Source organism: Hypanus sabinus, chromosome 1 (genome assembly GCF_030144855.1).
Source record: "Hypanus sabinus isolate sHypSab1 chromosome 1, sHypSab1.hap1, whole genome shotgun sequence".
NCBI lineage: Eukaryota > Metazoa > Chordata > Chondrichthyes > Myliobatiformes > Dasyatidae > Hypanus > Hypanus sabinus.
Genome location: NC_082706.1, coordinates 18738676 through 18758745, shown reverse-complemented (window position 1 = coordinate 18758745; position 20070 = coordinate 18738676). Strand labels below are relative to the sequence as shown.

Genomic DNA, 20070 nt, shown 5'->3' with positions numbered 1-20070 from the left:
AAAAGGTTTAATAGTTCTACCAACTGGTCAGGTAGAAAAAGCTGGTCAAAGCTTTAAGCTGATTTATTAGATATTGAATGAGTAACAAGCTGGACCTAGGAATAAAGACATCTCTTGATCATATCCAGCTACACATCTACATTGAGAATGTTGGGAGTGAACAAAGCAATAACCTGAAGTGATGTCTGACATGTCAAATAGCCCGATGGCCTTGAGTACCTAGCCACCCAAGCAAAGCAAAATGGTAACTTGTATGCGATGCCCAAGGGCAGCTGCAATGCCAGCAAATTGAAAGCAAGTCCTTTCAGGAAAGGTAAATGATGGAATGGAATGGGTCAACAGCAAAAGAACTGGATTGACAAAGTCACTGAATATGAAAGCCACTTTCATATGGTGCACATGGCTAAAGGTTCCTCTGAAGAAGCCAACTGTCATTCAACACCCAAATGAAATTCCAAACTTGCCAAAACTTGAGTTCTTCTTGTACTACAAGAAAAAATTAGTTTTCTTCTAGCTGTCTCTGTCTGGCTTTTATTCTGAAGTTGCTCATTATAGAAACCAAGCATTAGCAGCCTCTCCCAATCCAAATATCTATCAGGAGCAAATGTCTGAGACAGGCTCCAGTCTAGAGGCTCTATTGCGGTTGTGTGCCAAGGTTTGCAAAGGCACAGAACAAAACAAACAAAAAGGTAAGCATCCCCTTATCCTAAGGGAGGAAATTAAAGTTACAAGCCAAACTTCAAGTATAAGGTTATTGCATAAAAGTAATTTCCAAGATACAGTACCGAATGACAATGCTACCACAATTATTAAGATTTGCTTTTAGCTTTCAAGAATGTCTTGGATGGAGAGCATTGGGTTGTTCCAATGGCTCACTCTAGGCACTTCCTGGGAATATTCATATGGCTTCCCAGGTCCAAATATTCTGGAAGAGATTAGTAATTCAAATCTTTATCACCTCTTTATTGTTGCTGCTTTGTACTTAGCTGCATTGCAGATGAAAACAAAACTCAGCACGCAAACTCATAGCAAAAACATGTTTGAAGGACCGCAGCCGTCGAACTTTGCCTTCCACAGGATTCCTTTGTAATTTTTAGATCTTGTACTTAACAAAACATGCAATTCCTTATTTGCAAAACTTTCTTTCAAATGAAGCCTATGGGAAACTCCTTCTCTAGTTTGAACATTGGAAACAATGACAAATCTCAAAGATTGAAGAGACATTGCACTGTTGCAAATAGTGTTTTGCACATTTCAATTGTTAGGCAAATAAACAAATAATTAACACCCCAGATGACACTGCTTCCTGTCCCTTCTTCAATTTTCAACCATGGTGGCACCATCTGGTGGTCCAGAAAGACAATAGCATAGCTAGCTGAGAAGATCATCAAATTGTGACCACACAGGAAACATACCAATTCAAGGTTATTTCATCGTAACGAATTTAACTTTGACTGGACACAATTACATAACAGCAGGACAAGTTTTAAAAAAAAGGCAAGGCATAAAATAAAAAGCCAACAACTTTTATTCTGAAAACAAGATTTAAAAGGCCACTCAGTAAAGGATTAAGAAACAATGGGTATCGTATAATAACAAAATAGAAGAGACAGGATTATCAAGAATGAATACATTGCAGGATTCTAAGTGACACACTTACTCCCTTGTGATGTCAAGTACACAATTTGATCAAGGGGAGCTTCACACTTGCTATCATAAAAACGTATAGTTTAAATGAATCCTGCTTCTCTCCATAATCTTCAAAGTTTCAATAGCAATTCAACTCAATTGAGAGTGTCAAAAAAAATGACTGTCCAACACATTTCATTCCAGACATTGTGCTGGGAAATCCATTGTGCTTTACTCCTCTTCTGTACTGTACATTAATATATTATTGAACCACACCAATTTGTAACAAAAGCACGAGATATTAAACAGGCAGCCTGCTGAGTTATTCCCAGTCTTCATGGCAGTACTTCAGCGGCACTACTTACCTACTCAAATATCCAAAAAGGACTTAATGATTTATCACGAGGTTTTTATCCATCACTTGAGCATTAACACTTGTTATCATACGAACTACACTGCAATGTAGGACAATGTAGGGAAACATTGTATTGTATTGTAGCACCAATAACATCAGACTTAGTGGAAAGGGGGTTAGGGTAGTCATATTTATTTTTCAGTAGTACAACAGTTGAAAAATAAAGAAAATATACATTTTAATATATAGACATTTAGAAATATGCATAGACATTTAAAATTATTTAGATACAAGTTACCTGGCTTGGAAACAATTTAAAATTACTGGTTGTGATTACTGTTTTGTCACCGATTGGATCTAAAGAATTTCTATTGAGATTTGATCCTAGGTGCCTAACAATATCAATAGTTATGAGGAAAGATTCAAATATCTGACAAAAAAACAGATGCTACTTTAAACAGCATTTAGATTGGAGCCCGATTATCTGCTCAAGCTTCTGATGTGGCATTTCTATCCTGTTTCATGGGTTCTTCTTTGATTACAAATTGCAAGAGTACAAATGGAAGTTGCTGACAAACTGAATGACTCAAAGTATTCAAACAGACACCAACAATTACTGAAAATGAGCTGCAATGGGTCACAAGGATTTCCTTTGGCAGGGGGTTTGAACCAGAAAGAGGTCTCAGGGCACTGATGAACTGTCTGACCTCCTTGCATAAAAGACACAATGTTCAGCCCTTTTCACAGATCACTGCTGTAATAAACACCCACCTTTCATTTTCTTAAGACTTTAGTTTTTCTGTAGTACCACACTCCAGACTCCGCTCTGCTGACATCATTACTTCTGAACTCAACAACGCATTACATCCTCTTGTACAAACATGGAAACTGAAAAGCAGACCTTTCATTTTGATTCTGCAGTGTTTACATTTCCAATACTTATGTGCCAAAAAAGTTTTAATTTAAGTAGCGAGTTTATCCCATAAGCACTGAGAGCCATCAAGATTGTACCTGAGAAAACTTACCAGTTGGTTGTGTTAACACCAATTGAGGTGTTCTCAACTGCAGTTAAATTAAAAATGCGAGTACTGTAAAATACAGTGTTCAACATTGTGGATTGCAATCAACACATGCTCATTCTAGTGACTTGCTGTCCTGCCAATCTAGGAACAAGCCACATACATAGTAGATTTATGTCATGAAGGTAACATCCACCAGAAAAGTTTCATCCACCAAAAGATGGAAATACAGGAATTTTCACAAACACACACACACAGTGCCTATTTATTCACTGCTTTCAATTTAGTTACAAACTAGTTCTCCAACACACAGTTTGATGACAGTTTTGCATCCTTAATTATGGTCCAGTCTTTGCCACCGTCTTTAAAGCAGTTAACCCTTGAAAGGGCTAACTTTGACAATAAACAAATCACACAATAAGATCTGGCTATTTCAAAGTTGCCAGTAATTTAAAAACACCAGTGGGGACTTTTACCCATGGTTTGTGCAGTTTACTGCTTGTCCTGAATGTCACATTACTTTTTCTGATATTTATAAAGAGTCAACATTAGACTGCACCATCTTCTTCTTTGACCCCGACTTTACTTGTTTTATCATACCCTAAAACAAGAGAAATTGACATTTTAGATGTTACAAAAAGTGGAATTCTATACTAAAACAATCCCAGCATCTTGCTTTGAGCTGCTGGGAATTAGGAAGCTTGAGAGCAGAAACCTCCCTACTCAGTGCATTGAGGAAAACATCTAAACAAGCAGGTAGGCATTCAGAATAAAGTTCTTAGATGGCTTAACTTTGGTCAGAGGGAAAATGTTAGAAGTAGTAGAGCAACTTAGAAAGTCTTTGGATATTCACACAAGGTCAGCATAGTTTGTTAAAGAGAAATGCAGTTTGGTAGATAAAGGGAAACTTGTATTTGATATGATACCATACTAATGATTACTGTGAAAGATGTGAGCTCTCCTCAGGAAATTAGCACATTGATATGGATAAAATTGGCTGACCAATAGGAAGTCTCATAAATGGAGTGCTCTGGCTGTAAAGGTGGAGTGAGTGCTGCGCTACAGGGATCAGCATTAATATCTCAATCTTTTATAATTTAAATAATGTTTAATAATTGTTTTATTATTGTTAAATATACCAAAGAACAATGAAATACTTGTGTTACATACAGACCAGTTCATTACAAAGGTGCACTGAGGTAATACAAGGTAATAGAGTGCAGAATTAAGTGCTACAGCACAGGGAAAGTACAGTGCAGATAGACAGTAAGGTGCAAGTTCACAAAGTGGATTTAATTTACACAAAATAATTGGGTAATACTTGTTGATGAAACATGGATAAGAAACCAAACCTGAAGAGTGCACGAGAAAATACAAATGGATGTAGACTGGGCAAATGGACAAAATGCTGGCAACCTATGCATAATGTGTGGAAAAAAAATGAAATCATCTATTTTGGCAAGGAAAAAAATTAAGAGTGTCATCTAAATGGTGAGATTATACAGCACTAAGAAGAATTGAGTTTGGGCATCTAATACACATTAAAAAATGTTAGCATTTAGGTGCTGCAGGTAATTAAGTTACCCATGTTAGCAATACAGGGAGGACTGAATACAGAAATACATGCTTTAGTTATATAGGGCACTGCTGTGTGCAGAACTGGAGAGTACAAATTGTCAGTTTGGGTAAGGAAAGCATTGAAGCAGTTGAGAGGTTTACTAGACAAATACCAGAAATGGGCAGGAAAAATGAGACAGGGGTTAGGTTTGCATCTGTTGGAGTTAAAGTTACAATATACCATTAGAAATAATATCTTGAATGTCTTGAGAAGATGAATATTATTATTCTTAAATAGTATATTTTGGTCTAGACTGTGCCACAAAAATCTCACAATCTATGCCCTCGCCCTCACCCCCCCCCCCCCCACAGTAATCCTATCCTTTTTACAATACGGTGGATTCCAGTCAATTAGGTCAGGGCAGGTACTTATTTGGGACAATTATTAAAGAACAAAATCTATTCAAGAAAATAGCCCGGATTCACTTCATTTATTTGGACACTGTGCCAGTTAATTGGAACAGAGACAAACAGTTTCTAACTAACATCAGTTGAGGGAACTTTGCAGACGTTAGCCACTACACTGTGCTTACTGTGAACAGTTTTTAAAATAGCAACATTTGCGTGTTCAAAAAGCAGTGATTTTTGCCACTAATAGTTGGCGAGAAATAAGCAGCAAGACAATTTAGAATTTTTTATGTTCACTGTGTTTTCAAGATGCCAGAAATGCAAAAGAGTGAAAATGAAATGATTTCACCACTTCAAGTTAGAAACTCTGAAGAATTTGAAGGTATCAACAATCTTACATGTTACAACGAAAAAGATTTGGAGGATGCAATAATCAAAAGAATTGTATGAAAGCAGTCCATTATCTGCACTAATTCAGTTCATTTACAGTCAGATAAAGAGATGGCAGCTTCTTGGTTGTCCATTGTATCAACAATGACAGTGAAACATTGTAAGAGAGAAACGTGTGCAAAAAGCCACCCTCAACCTTGGAAATCCAGGTCCAGCAGTACAAGTAGTCGTCACAAACTGGGGTTTTCCTTGGATGCAGTAGGCAACCGTGACTTTTTCTTAACATGCCCTTTGCTCAAGTAGCCTCACCAGGTTTAGCACATCTGTTGAAGCGGTGTACTAGGGTATGCTCGCTGTGGCATGCAAACAACTACTTGAAGCCATAGGTGAGGACTGTGTCCAGTGAGGACCAAAAGGTGAGTGAGCTGTCCCAGAATGAACACAAGCTCCTTTACTAGTGGCACTACTTCTCCTTGGAAACCCCATATGTGGCAGCATACACCAGGTGAATTCCTCTGCCGATAACTATTAAGAACTACTACAGTTTTATAGTACTATACTAGCATTGGTAGTATTCTAATTTGACCTGTATTACATTTAAATACATAATTTGATACTCTGTTAAATGGTACTTTGTCTTTTTTTTAAATATACCTTTTAACTATTTCCATGTAACTTCAGCTAATTGGAGCATCTGCTTAATTAGGCCAAAATGTACTAGTCCCAATTAATTGGGATTTACTGTAATTCAAAAATCAAAATAGCATGTAGGCCCATTTTTACCCACTAGAGGTCCTCAAAGTATCATAAAGCAACTTGCTGGAATTGCAGCATTGAAATTTCACCTGGTCTAAATTTTCTGGATGTTTGGAAGCTAACACTTCAATGAAGTTAAGCAGCAGGATACAGCAGCTTGATTTTTGAAAGCTATTAATGTGGATAGGGTGGTGAAGAAAGCTTTTGGTATGCTGGCCTTTATAACTCAGAGCATTGAGTATAGGAGTTGGGATGAAATGTTAAAATTGTACAAGGCATTGGTCAGGCCAAATTTGGAGTATTGTGTACAGTTCTGGTCACCAAATTATAGGAAAAATGTCAACAAAATAGGGAGAGTACAGAGGAGATTTATTGAAATGTTACCTGGGTTTCAGCACCTAAGTTACAGAGAAAGGTTGAATAAGTTAGGTCTTTATTCTTTGGAGCGTAGAAGGTTGAGGGGGACTTGATAGAGGTATTTAAAATTATGAGGGGGATAAATAGAGTTGACGTGGATAGGCTTTTTCCGTTGAGAGTAGGGGAGATTCAAACAAGAGGACATGAGTTGACAGTTAAGGGGCAAAAGTTAAGGGGTAACACCAGGGGGAACTTCTTTACTCAGAGAGTGGCAGCTGTGTGAAACGAGCTTCCAGTAGAAGTGGTAGAGGCAGATTCGATTTTGTCATTTAAGAAAAATGAATAGATATATGGACAGGAAAGGAATGGAGGGTTATGGGCTGAGTGCAGGTCGGTGGGACTAGGTGAGAGTAAGCGTTCGGCACGGACTAGAAGGGCCGAGATAGCCTGTTTCCGTGCTGTAATTGTTATATGGTTATTAAAGGAAAAATAAATGTTTTTGGATGAGAACATAACTAAATCAGAACTAGTGATGCCTGGTAATAAAAGGCTTGGCTACAGTGACAACCGAGTACGGAGTTCACAGATTTCAAATTCTGTAAAGTAAGAAATAGTCCAAACTGTGTACTTAAGAGAAGGAAAAGCAGTGAGGATGTGTAATCTGACCAGACCATTGCAATACAATAGGCTAATCAAGTTGTGAAGAGTCAAAGTGATGTAGTAATAGGGACTGTCTAGCAAGGGCAATATAAGCCATCTCAGATGCAGTACAAGTATCCCTAAGACTGCCTTTCAAATCATCTCCTCTGGGCTGGATAAGAACTTGGAGGGGAAAGCTCCAGCTGTGATTCATATGGGGAATAATAAAGTAGCTGATGTCATCCTCCTATTTAAAGGAAGGGGAGCAAAACAGGGCTAACATCAGAGGTGGAAAAATGCTGGAATCTAGTGATAATTGGTATATTTTGGAAATAATGAAGGGACTGAGCAGAGAAATATCAACTCCTCAAAAGGAAATTATGCAAATCAAATCAGTTCAATTTGACCTTGTAACAAGGGGGAGAATGCAGTGGAAGTGGTGTATTTGAATTTGTATTAAGCCTTCATTAAAGAACAACATAACAAGCTAGTAAACAAAATTGGAGCAGATGGCATTGAGAACAACATGTGTTAAGAGAAGATGTGTAAAGTTAGGAAAAATTCCATGTTTTTAGGTTGGGAGGCGATGACTAGGTGGTCATAAGGAGCTGATGCTCCCGCTCTTTACAATCTACTTTTACAAGGTCACCAAGTATATTATATCCTTGTTTGCGGATGATGGAAAGCTAGAGGAAGCTAGGTGACACTGTGGAATATGAGGTATATAATAGCCCAATTGAGGAGGATATTACAAAAGGAATAGAATGTGGAAAGATACAGTCAGCTACTTTGGTAAAAAAATAATTAGACAAGTTCCCTCACCCCTTCCAATTGTGATAGCTGACGTTCTTGGGAATCGAGGTGCCCCTGTACAGGAATAACTCAAAGTAAACGTGCATGTATAGAAACAAATGCCATTTTGTCTTTTACTGCATGTAGTTCTGATTAAAATAGTGAAGACACCAGAGAAGAATAATCCCAGAAATGAAAGAGTTAATGCATGAGGAGCATTTGATGACTGCGTCTGGACCCGCTGGAGTTTAGAAGAATGGTGCGGGAGGGGGAGGGGCGGAAATGTTGAAAGGGCTAAAGTGGATGTAGAGAGGACGTTTCTTATAGTGGGGCAGTCTAAGATCAGAGGACATGGACATCTCTTTGGAACAGAGATGAGGAGGAATTTTTTGAGCCAGAGAATGGTGAATCTGTGGAATTCATTGTCATGGACAACTGTGGAGGCCAAATCATAGAAACATAAAAAACATACAGCACAATACAGGCCCTTCGCCCACAAAGCTGTGCCAAACATGTTCTTACCTGAGAAATTACCTAGGGTTACCCATAGCCCTCTAATTTTCTGAGCTTCATATACCTGTCCAAGAGTCCCTTAAAAGACCCTATCACATCCGCCTCCACCACCATTGCTGGCAGCCCATTCCCCACACACACACACACCACTCTGCGTAAAACTTACCCCTGACATCTCCTCTGTACCTACTTCCAAGCACCTTAAAACTGTGCCCTCTCGTGCTAGCCATTTCAGCCCTTGGAAAAAGCCTCTGACTATCCACTTGATCAATGCCTCTCATCATCTTATACACCTCTATTAGGTCGCCTCTCATCCTCCGTCACTCCAAGGAAAAAAGGCCAAGTTTCCTCAACCTATTCTCATAAGGCATGCTCTCCAATCCAGGCAACATCCTTGTAAATCTCCTCTGCACCCTTTCTATGGTTTCCACATCCTTCCTATAGTAAAGAGACCAGAACTGAGCACAATTTACTAACCCATCCCTCCACTTCTTCATCCAGGTCATTTATAAAAATCACTAAGACTAGGGGTCCCAGAACAGATCCCTGAGGCACACCACTGGTGACCGACTTCCATGTAGAATATGATCCATCTACAACCACTCTTTGCCTTCTGTGGGCAAGCCAGTTCTGGATCCACAAAGCAATTTTGCCTTGGATCCCATGCCTCCTTACTTTCTCAATTAGTCTTGCATGGGGTACCTTGTCAAATGCCTTGCCAAAATCTATATACACTACATCTACTGCTCTACTATCATCAATGTGTTTAGTCACATCCTCAAAACATTCAATCAGGCTTGTAAGGCACGACCTGCCTTTGACAAAGCCATGCTGACAATTCCTAAATCATATTATGCCTCTCCAACTTTTTATAAATCCTGCCTCTCAGGATCTTCTCCATCAACTTACCAACCACTGAAGTAAGACTCACTGGCCTGTAATTTCCTGGGCTATCACTACTCACTTTCTTGAATAAGGGAACAACATCCGCAACCCTCTAATCCTCCGGAACCTCTCCCGTGCTCATTGATGATGCAAGGGTCATAGCCAGAGGCTCAGCAATCTCCTCCCTTGCCTCCCATAGTATCCTGGGATACATCTCATCCGGTCCTGGTGACTTATCCAACTTGATGCTTTCCAAAAGCTCCTGTAGATCCTCTTTCTTAATATCTACATGCTCAAGCTTTTCAGTCCTCTACAAGTCATTCCTACAATTGCCAAGATCCTTTTCCATAGTGAATACTGAAGCAAAGTACTCATCAAGTGTATCTCCTCTGGTTCCATATGCACTTTTCCCACTGTCACACTTGATTGGTCCTATTCTCTCTTATTCTCTTGCTCTTAACCTACTTGTAGAATGCTTTGGGGTTTTCCTTAATCTGTCTGCCACGGTCTTCTCATGGTCCCTTCCGGCTCACCTAATTTCTTTCTTAAGCTCCTTCCTGCTAGCCTTATAATCTTCTAGCTCTCTATCATTACCTAGCTTTTTGAAACTTTCGTAAGCTCTTTTTTTCTTCTTGACTAGATTTACAACAGATCACTGGGTAATTTAAAGTGGAGGCCGATAGGGTCTGATTAGTAAGGGCATCAAAGGTTTTGGAAAGAAGGCAGGAGAGAGGAGTTGAGAGGGATAACATTTCAGCCATTATGGAATGGCAGAGCAGAAATTGATGAGCTGAATGCTTCTATGTCTTATGGACTTTTAATGTCATGGGGGCTCAATGAAATTGCTCCTGGAACAGTGATCACTGGTCTGGTTTTATGATGCAAGGATTGTACTCTCCTTATAATTCCATTAAAGGGAGATTCACCAGACAGATTACTGGAAAGAATATTAAGTAGACAGACTTCAAATTTGTGCATCTTTGCCTGTCTTGTTAACAAAGTACTAATGAAATGTAAGACTGTAGCTGCCTTGTTCTCTACAGCTTAAAAGAATGAGCCCATCTCTAAATAGAAAAGTACCATCAATAAGTGAGGTGATATCATTGCGACATACTAAATTCTTATAGGGCTTTAGATTCATTATGATGTTACCCTAGGATCAAAGATTCAAACTGAAGGACTGACCAGCTGTCAGGACGGACATGGAATTTTGTCACTTAGGACCTAGTAAAACTTCAGAATACCCTATCCAAGGGTTCTCACGGTGTTAATTTGCTGAATAAATGCAAGACAATTGATTTTTAGACATTAAAAGAATAAGGGATATGGTATTAGTGCAGGAAAGTGGTCAGAGAACAACACAGCATGGATAGAGCCCTTCAGACCAAGAAATCCATCTCTACAAAGTAGCCACCATGAAAATTCTAATTTCCTTCTTTGGCCCATAACTCCAAAACCCATCAAGCCCCATCCCTCCATGTACCCATCCAAATGCTCAGAAAATTAAGTTCTTAAACGCCCTGTTGCTTGAACGCTTATGCTCAGTCTCTTACCACTTTGCCTTGTCCTTTCTTTCTCGTCACCTGCCCTCGTCTTATTGATTTGGAACTCAACTGTTGACGGCGTATTGAACACCTTTGGCTTTCTGCCTCTCCATCGGATTTGTCGTCATCTTGCGAGTCACTCTCTGCATATTGGTGTTTTAGTGCAGTGTCTAGAGATCTTTTGGCTGCAGAGAAAAAGCATTATTATTTTAAATTTAAACACTGACAGAAGTCCTTTAGTCCTCTCATGTACCAGTAGTCATTACTGGGGTACATGAGCTGACTGCTTTCCAGCATCTCACTGGCCATTCTGTGAGGAGTGGTGCAACTTGGCAAACTTCTAGGCTACTCAATACAAATATGAACTTTCATGTGGCAGCTAATGTACAAGACATCAGCTTTATGCAACTCGGCATATCTACCCCGCTAACTAATAATATTAAAGTCTAAGACTGCAGTTGCCTTGTTCAACAAATTGACAAGATTGTATCAAACTTTCCAAATACATAGTGTAGCATGTGTAACTCTTTCATAATTTTGCAATAAAAATGCAGATTTTTCAATATTCAAGATTGCTTAGTGTCATTTCATGTACATAGGTGTAAAGAGAACAAAATAATTGTTACTTCAGATCTGATGCAGCATAAAAACAATAATAATAAAAACAACCCATAATAAATATCAATACATAAGATTAACAGTACAGGCCCTTTGGCTCACAATATTGTGCTGACCCTTTTAACCTACTCCATCATCAATGCATCCCTTCGCTCCCACAGAGCCCTCTTATTTTTCTTTCATTCGTGTGCTTATCTAAGAGTCGCCTAAATTTCCCTAACATATTGAGTAGAGGGCATGCCCTGGAGTAGGGAGGGACCTTAGTGATGGATGCCACCTTCTTCAGACATCACTTATGAAAATGTTAGAATGGGAATGGGATATAGAATTGAAATGAGCGGCTCCCTGTGACACACAAAGCAAAGTTTCAAAATGCATTTACTATCAAAGAATGCACAAGTTATACAACCTTGAGATTTGTTTACTTACAGGCAGTCGCAAAGCAAGGAACTTGAAAGAACTCAAATATATAAAAAAAAGACCGACCCCAATTCTACAGAGAGAAAAAAAACCCCACAAAGTCATATACAATAGAAGCGAGCATCAACAGCATTCTGAACCAAACTGAGACCTAAGATCCAAATTCCTGGAGTAGGTCTAAAGTCTCAGTATTCAGTTGAAAGGTACTTGACGAAGCGATCCCCGATCCACATCAGATGCAACCAATGCAACAGTGTCTACACCAGGAGTACTAAACACAGTCGATGAGCCCAACAAACTCATAGGTGAAGTGTCGCCTCACCTGGAATGGATGCCTATGACCCTGAAAGTTGGTGAGACAATTGGTGTAGGGCAGGGGGGATGTGACTAGTGGTAGGAGCCCAATGAATATGGCAGAAGTTATAGAGAATGATGTGCTGATATGGAGGCACATGAAGTGGTAAAGAAAAAGGGGAAATCTGTCATGGCGGTGGGAGGACAAGATCCCCTCCTCAGCCATCCACCTTTCCATATCATGCCCCTCCCCCACTCAACTCACACCTCACTTTGTCCCAGCCACCAACCTGTACTCCTTATTGCATTGTCTTCTGCCTCCTCCTTCCAGCCCTGATGAAGTGCCCCTGCCCAAAATATAGGCTGTTCCCTTCCTCCACATATGCCACCAGACCAAATAAAGTTTCCCCTAGCACCACACACGTGCCCAGTAGGAGAGGGCAGCAGGACATGGAACAAAGATTGCCAGGTGAGGAGAAGAGAAGGGACAAGAGGGCAACTAGACTGGGGAACATAAAACAAGAGGGAGAGTTGAGATATTACCACAAATTGTAGAAATCAATGCCCATGGCATCAGGCTGGAGGTTACCCAAATAGACTACGAGGTGCCGTTCCTCCAACCACAGTCAGGCCCCACCATGGCAGCAGAGGCCATGGACAGACACACCGGAATGGAAATGGAAAATTGAACTGAAATGGGTAATCACCAGCAGATCCTATCTCCCTCCACTTTTGGGGGAAAACGCTTTGTTGAAAACTTTGCTCTGTCCACCGCAACCACGATCCCCCATGGTGACCCATCTTCTCCGAACCTATCCCCAACCCCAAACAAGATCATAAGACGCAGATGAAGCACTAAGCCACACAGCCCATCAAACCTGCAACTATGACCACTCCAACCACCCTCCCTCTGCACAAACCTTGATGCCCCCACCAATCAAGAACTCATCAAACTCTACTCGAAACACACCCAATGAATTCCACAGTCATCCACGGCAACAGACCCCAAAGATCTACCAGCCCCGGCCAGAGGAAGGATCCAGAGATAGATCAAACCTAAAAATGGTTGAAGTCCGTACATTCATCATCACCATGACTCAAAATAGTCTTTACTGTCACAAATTCAGCCTTTCTTACTTTTATTGCCCAGAAGGCAGCATGACTACATAGAATACACAAGGACATTGAGGTGTCCTTGATCATCCTTATTCTAGCTCTAATCCCTGTCGTATCTTCACACCTTCCCCTCTTGAGGTGAAACATTCTGTCCTCAACAAGGGCCTTACCTTTGCCCTCATTTGCCTGTACTTGAGCGAGTTCCTCACCTACCATGATGCTGAACTCTTCTTCTATTGCCTCTGTCTTCAAGCCCACAAATTTGGCAAGGATTGCCCATTCCACACCAGTAACCCTTTTCCTGTCTCCAACCCTCCTCATCTCCTTTGACACCCCAATCTGGTTTACCCTTTTCTCTGGATCTTTTCATCTCTAATTGCCAATGAAACATCAACCAACTCAACTTCAGCACTCCACTTTGAACCTTAACCCCTCTGCACTGCCCTCCACTGTGCACTAATCCCAACTTCACCATCAAAGCTGCATACAAAGGGGTTGCTGCTATAATCTTCAAAGGCCTTAAATTCTCCATTTCTTTCTTGATAACAAACACAACCACATTCCTTCCACCACCACCCTCCTCCTACTGACAGAATTGGTCCTTACCGTCAACAATTTCTTCTTTGGCTTTTCCCACTTTCTCCAAACTTAAGATGTAGCCATGGGCCCCAGCTAGGTCCCAGGAAGGCCCCTAAGCTCTCTGCTTCTTTCCAGACACCAGACCCAACCAGTTCCCCTCTACCACCACTCTCCTCCATCTGGCAGAACTGGCTCTCACTCTCAATTTCTCTTTTGGCTCTTCTCATTTCCTTCAAACCAAAGGTGTAGCCATGGGCATTCACATGGGTTCCAGCTATGCTGGACTTTTGTTGACTACATGGAACAGCCCATGTTCCAAGCTTACAGTGGTATCACTCCCCAACTTTTCCTACACTACATTAATGACTGCATTGGTGCTGCTTCTTCCACCCAGGCTGAGCTCGTCAGCTTCGTCAACTTTGCCTCCAACTTCCACTCTGCCTTCAAATTTCCCTCTTCTCGATCTCCCTGTTTCTCTAATGACATTTTTTATAAACCCACTGATTCACACAGCTAACTGGACTATACCTCTTCCCACACTGTCACTTGTAAAAACCACACCATCCCCTTCTCTCAACTCCTCCATCTCTGCCGCACCTGCTTTCAGGATGAGGCCCTTCATTCCAGAACTAATGAGATGTCTTCTTTCTTCAAAGAAAGGTGCTTTCCTCCCTCCACCATCAATGCTACTCTTACTTACCCCACTTCTGTCATATCGCACGTTTGCTCTCACCCCATCTACTTGCTACCTCACTAGGGATAGGGTACCTCTTGTCCTCATGTACCACCCAAGTATCTTCCTAATCCAGCGCTTAATTCTCTGTAACTTTCACCATCTCCAATGGGATCCCACCACCAATCACATCTCCATCCCTCTGCCCCACTTTCTGCAGAGATTGCTCCCTATATGACTCCCTTGTCCATTCGTCTCTCCCCACTGATCTGCTTCCTGGTACTTACCCTTACAAGTGGAAAAGTGCCAACCTGGGTCTACACCACATCCCTCACTACCATTCAGAGCAGTCTTTCTAGGTGAGGTGACACTTCACCTGTGAGTGTGTTGGGGTCATCTACGGTATCCAGTGCTCTGATATATCAGCGAGACCCAACTTAGATTGGGAGACCTATATGCTCTGCCCATCAGAAAAAGCTGGATCTCCCAGTGACCACCCATTTTGTTTCCACTTCTCATTTTCATTCTGACATGCCAGTACATGGTCTCCACTACTACAGTGATGAGGCCACACTCAGCTTGGAGGAACAACACATTGTATTCCATCTGGGTAGTTTGCAACCTGGTAGCACAAATTTCTGGTACTGTGCTGCTCTCCCCCCACCCCCACACCATTCCCATTTCCCACTCTCACCTCATCTCCTTACCTGCCCATCACCTTCCTCTTCTCTTTCTTCCACGTCCTTCTGTCCCTCCTATCATATTTCCTCTTCTCCAGCCCTTTATCTCTTTAAACAATTGATCATCCAGCTCTTTACTTTACACTCCCCTTCCCCCCCCCAATTTACCTAACACCTACTATCTGTACTTATTCCTCCCCTCTCCTGACCTTCTTACTTTGACATCTCATCTTTTATTTCCAGCTAGATAGATATCTGATGGATAGGGGAATCAAGGGATATGGGGACAAGGCAGGGACTGGGTATTAATAGTGAATGATCAGCCATGATCTCAGAATGGCGGTGCAGACTCGAGGGGCTGAATGGTCTACTTCTGCACCTATTGTCTATTGTCTATTGAAGCGTCTCAGCCTGAAATGTCAATTGTTTACCTTTTCCAATAGATGTTACCTGGCCTGCTGAGTACCTCCAGCACTTAGTGAGCATTACCCAGCTACGCCTGCCTTTTCGTTGGCTATTTGGAAAGTCATGGTCCAAGCCTCTTCTGGTAATGCTTCCCAAATCTTTCTGTGCTACAGTGACAACTGCATTAGTACTACTTCATGCACCAATGCTGAGCTTGCCAATTTCATTTACTTTGCTTCCAATGTCCACCCTGCCCTTAAATTAACTTGGTCCATTTCTTACATCCGTCTTCCTTTTCGCAATTTTTCTGTCTCCATTTCTGCAGACAAACTGTCCACTGATATCTTTTATAAACCTATGGCTATCTTGACTATACTTCTTCCCACCCTGTTTCCTGTAAAAATGCCATTCCCTTTTCTCAGTTCCATTGTTACTGCTACATCTGTTCCCAGGATGAGGTTTTCCATTCCATGACATCAGAGATATCCACCTTCATTCAAAGAAGAGGGTTGCCCTTCCTCTACCATTGATGCTACCTTCACCTACACCTCCATTTACAAGACATCTGTGCTCACCACATCTTCTCACCACTTTAACAGGGATAGAGATCCTCTCATCCTCATCTACCATCCCATGAGTCTCCGCATCCAACACAAGACCCTCTGCAACCTCTACCACCTTCAATGGGACCCTACCACCAAACACATCTTTAGCTCCCACCCACTTTCCACAGGAATTGAGATTCCTTGTCCGTTTTCCCCTATACACTGAACTCCCTCCTGGCACTTACCCCTGCTAGCAGAAGTGAAGTACTACTCCTGCCCATTCACATCTTCCCTGACCTCTGTTCAAGGACCCAAGCAGTCCTTCCAGCTGAGGCAAATCCTCACTTGCGATTCTGTTGGGGTCATCTACTATATGGCCTGCTCTACATCAGTGAGACCCAACGTAGATTGGGGATTGGTTCTGAGCACCTACGCTCCATCCACAAAAAGATTTCCCGGTGGCAAACCATTTTATTCCAATCCACATTCTGATGTGCCAGTCCATGGCACCCTCTCCTGCCATGATGAGGATGCTCTCAGGTTGGAGGAACAACACCTAGTATTCTATCAGGTAGCTTCCAACCAGATGGCATGAACATTGATTTCTCCAACTTCTGGTATTTTTCCCCCCACTACCCCTTCCCTCATATTGAAACTCCCCACTCTGGCCACCCTCTCCTCACCTGCCTATCAACTCCCCTGTTTCCCCTCCCCTCCTACTTCCCATGGTCCACTCTCCTATTAAATTACCTCTTAGCCCTTTACCTTTTCCAGCCATCACCTCCCAGCTTCTTGCTTTCATTACCATCATCCTCTCAAAATTAATTAATACGCTCCAAGACCTTGGCCTCAGTACCTCCATGCGCAATTAGATCCTGGATTTCCTCACTTATAGGCACCAGTCAGTTTTGATTGGCAACCACATCTCCTTCATGACTTCCATCAGCACAGGTTCTGTGCTTAGTCCCGTGCTCTACTTGCTTTACGCTTATGACTTTATGGCTAAGCACAACTCAAATGCCATATTAAGTATGCTGATGACACCACTGTCATAGGCCAAATCAAAGCTGGTGACAAAGCAGCATGTACAGTAGGAAGAAAATTGAAAATCTGCTTGAGTGTGTCATAACAACAACCTCTCACTCAACTTCAGCAAGACCAAGGAACTAATTATAGACTTCAGGAGCAGGAAACTAGAGGTCCTTGGAGCCAGTCCTCATTGGAGGATCAGAGGTGGAAAGGGTTAGCAATGTCAAATTCCTTGGTGTTACTACTTCAGGGGACCTGCCCTGGGCCCAGCACACAAGTACAATTGTAAAGAAAGCATGGCAATGCCTCTTCTTCCTTAGCAGTTTACAGAGATTTGGGATGACATCTAAAATTGACAAATTTATGTAGTGGAGAGTATACTGACTGGCTGCATTGCAGCCTGGTATGGAAACACCAATATCCTTGAACAGAAAACCCTATGAAAAGTAGTGGATTCGGTACAGTACATCATGGGTAAAGCCTTCCCAGCCACTCTGCATGAAGTACTGTCCTAGGGGGGCAGCATCCATCATCAGGGATCCCTACCACTCAGATCATGCTCTTTTCTCACTGCTGCCATCAGGTAGAAGGTACAAGAGCCTCAGGATCACATCACCATGTTGAAGATCAGTTACTACACTCTACCATCAAGCTCTTGAACAAAACGGGATAAATGCACTCAACATCACTTGCTCCATCATTTGAGAGCTCCCACAACCAATGGACTCACTTTCAAGGACTCTTCATCACGCGTTCTCGTATTTATTGCTATTTATATTTGCATTTGCAGTTTTTTTTTGTCTTCTGCACTCTGGTTGAACACCCCCGTCGGGTGGTCTTTCATTGATTCTGTTATAGTTACTATTTTATAGATTTGTTGACTATGTCCACAAGAAAACGAATCTCAGGGTTGTATATGGTGACATACGTGTACTTCAACAATAACTTTACTTTGAACTTCATCCCTCTTTCCCCTACTCACTTGGCTTCAACTATTACCTTCTAGCTTGTTCTCCTTCCCCTCCCCACCTTCTTCTCTGGCATCTTCCCTCTTTCATTCCCATCTTGATGAAGGATCTCAGCCTAAAACATTGACTCTTTATTCCCTTCCATAGATGCTGCTGACCCGCTAAGTTCCTTCAGCAGTTTGTGTGTGTTGCTCAGGACATTGATATGGTTACCTTGTAGCCCAGATGTTATATGCAGAATGCAAGAATCACACTTCATTTTACATAAAAATCAGCTTTTCAAACTGCAGAATCTCTCATTGCATTTATAAAGTCCCTTGAATATTACATCACAAGCTTCAATTCCTGCTTAACCTTTATACTGGGAATAAAACTAACTTTGTCTTCAAACTAATCTTGCTCTATTGCTTATTTACTCAATGATAATTCCACAAAGTAAATGACTCACAATACTCTCCTCTTGATACCAAGATGGGATCCCTTTCCATTCGCTCATCCTCAGAATAAAGAGGATCTCTGTAATGTGTTGGTTCATCGACTGGGATGGTTGTTAAATCCTGCATACTGAAACTCCTTAGTCGTCCAGCAAGAGCTCCCTGACTCTAAAATACAGGGGAAGCAAGAAAGGCACGTTATACCTACAGTGTAACATAGGCAGAATGGAGAATCTTACATTACAGAAACATTAAAACAGATGCTGATGAAAATGAACACTTGGGCAACATTTCAAAAACACATAACATTTTATAAGTGACTCAACAGCAACTGCAAATTGTAAGATGCTAAATTAGCAGCGTGACGTGTTGTCAGCTTGTTATGCATGTATGGTCCTGTTTATCCTTTTCCCCTTTACCTTGTTTAGCAATGCAGTTTGAAACTTGGGCATAAAGCAACGTGCAAGCTGACAAGTCAGAACATCACATGGACCTAATTATAGTGCAGCAGATAAATTTTTAGCATATGTTTTTGTAGGTCGTTTAGCTTTCAAATGTAAATACTATTAAATGGGAAAAGTTCATTCCTTGGTAAATTAAAATCCAAATGCAAAATACAGCAGGTGATAGCACATGGGAAAATTCTTCAGAGAGCAATGATAGGATATAGAGCCTATGGAGAAGGCTGTTTGGTGGGGTGGGGGGGGGGGGGGCGCGAACCGACATTCAACTTCATTTTGCCAATTGAAGCTTCCATTGTTTGCCGTTTAAAGCAATATACACTCAAAACAGTGTTAATGGCAAGGACTTAAAATGGCAGACGGCGTTCTCCTCCCTCCATTCGTAAGTACGAGTTGTCCGCAAGTCGGACGTTCATAACTCAGGGACTACCTGTATTTTAATAATAAATGAACCTTTGAATGATAAAGGTGGTATCCAATAGTGAACACAACAGATAACTGAGGGAAGTTGTAAGGTGAGGAATCTAACTAAAAAGAGCAGGGTGTCAAGCAAATGGGTTTAAGGGAACCATTTCTAAACTTGACTTGCTGTCTTCCTGAAATGAACTACCAAACCAAGCACAATTTAAAATAGAAGAACTGTTCTGATACATACCTTTGCAGCAGCACTGACAGCAGCAGTTGCAGCCATATTCAGCCCTTTCCTTCCAAAATTTACCATGGTTTCATAGCTACGCTCTTTGGCTTGCATGATGTAGCAATCTATATCCTAAAGGGAGGGAAATTAAAGTGAGAAGCAACAGATGTAGTTTTGGGAATGCACCTTCAACTGAAAGCTACATAATAGGTCTGCTGTCATGCAGAAAGAAAGATTGCGCATCTCAACATTGTGGATTTACAGCACAACACTTAACATAAAACACTCTTCCTGCACAACGTCTAGAAAGGTTGCATGCAATGGAACTATTTAAGTTGCTCAGTGTCAGAAAAACTGAAGGTCAATA

General features: G+C 41.4%; 1 protein-coding gene across 2 annotated transcripts in view; it reads right to left on the bottom strand.

Moving 5' to 3' along the window:
• Positions 1-1510: 1510 nt before the first annotated feature.
• LOC132391674 (receptor expression-enhancing protein 1-like) overlaps positions 1511-20070 on the bottom strand; it is a 59809-nt gene continuing 41249 nt past the window's right edge. For both annotated transcript variants that reach the window (XM_059965168.1, XM_059965177.1), the window contains 4 exons: positions 19722-19835; positions 18620-18773; positions 10854-11029; positions 1511-3604 (listed from right to left, as the gene is read on the bottom strand). In XM_059965168.1, coding sequence (XP_059821151.1) covers positions 3536-3604; positions 10854-11029; positions 18620-18773; positions 19722-19835 — 513 coding nt within the window. In that variant the 3' untranslated portion in view covers positions 1511-3535. The remainder of the gene's footprint in view (positions 3605-10853; positions 11030-18619; positions 18774-19721; positions 19836-20070) is intronic.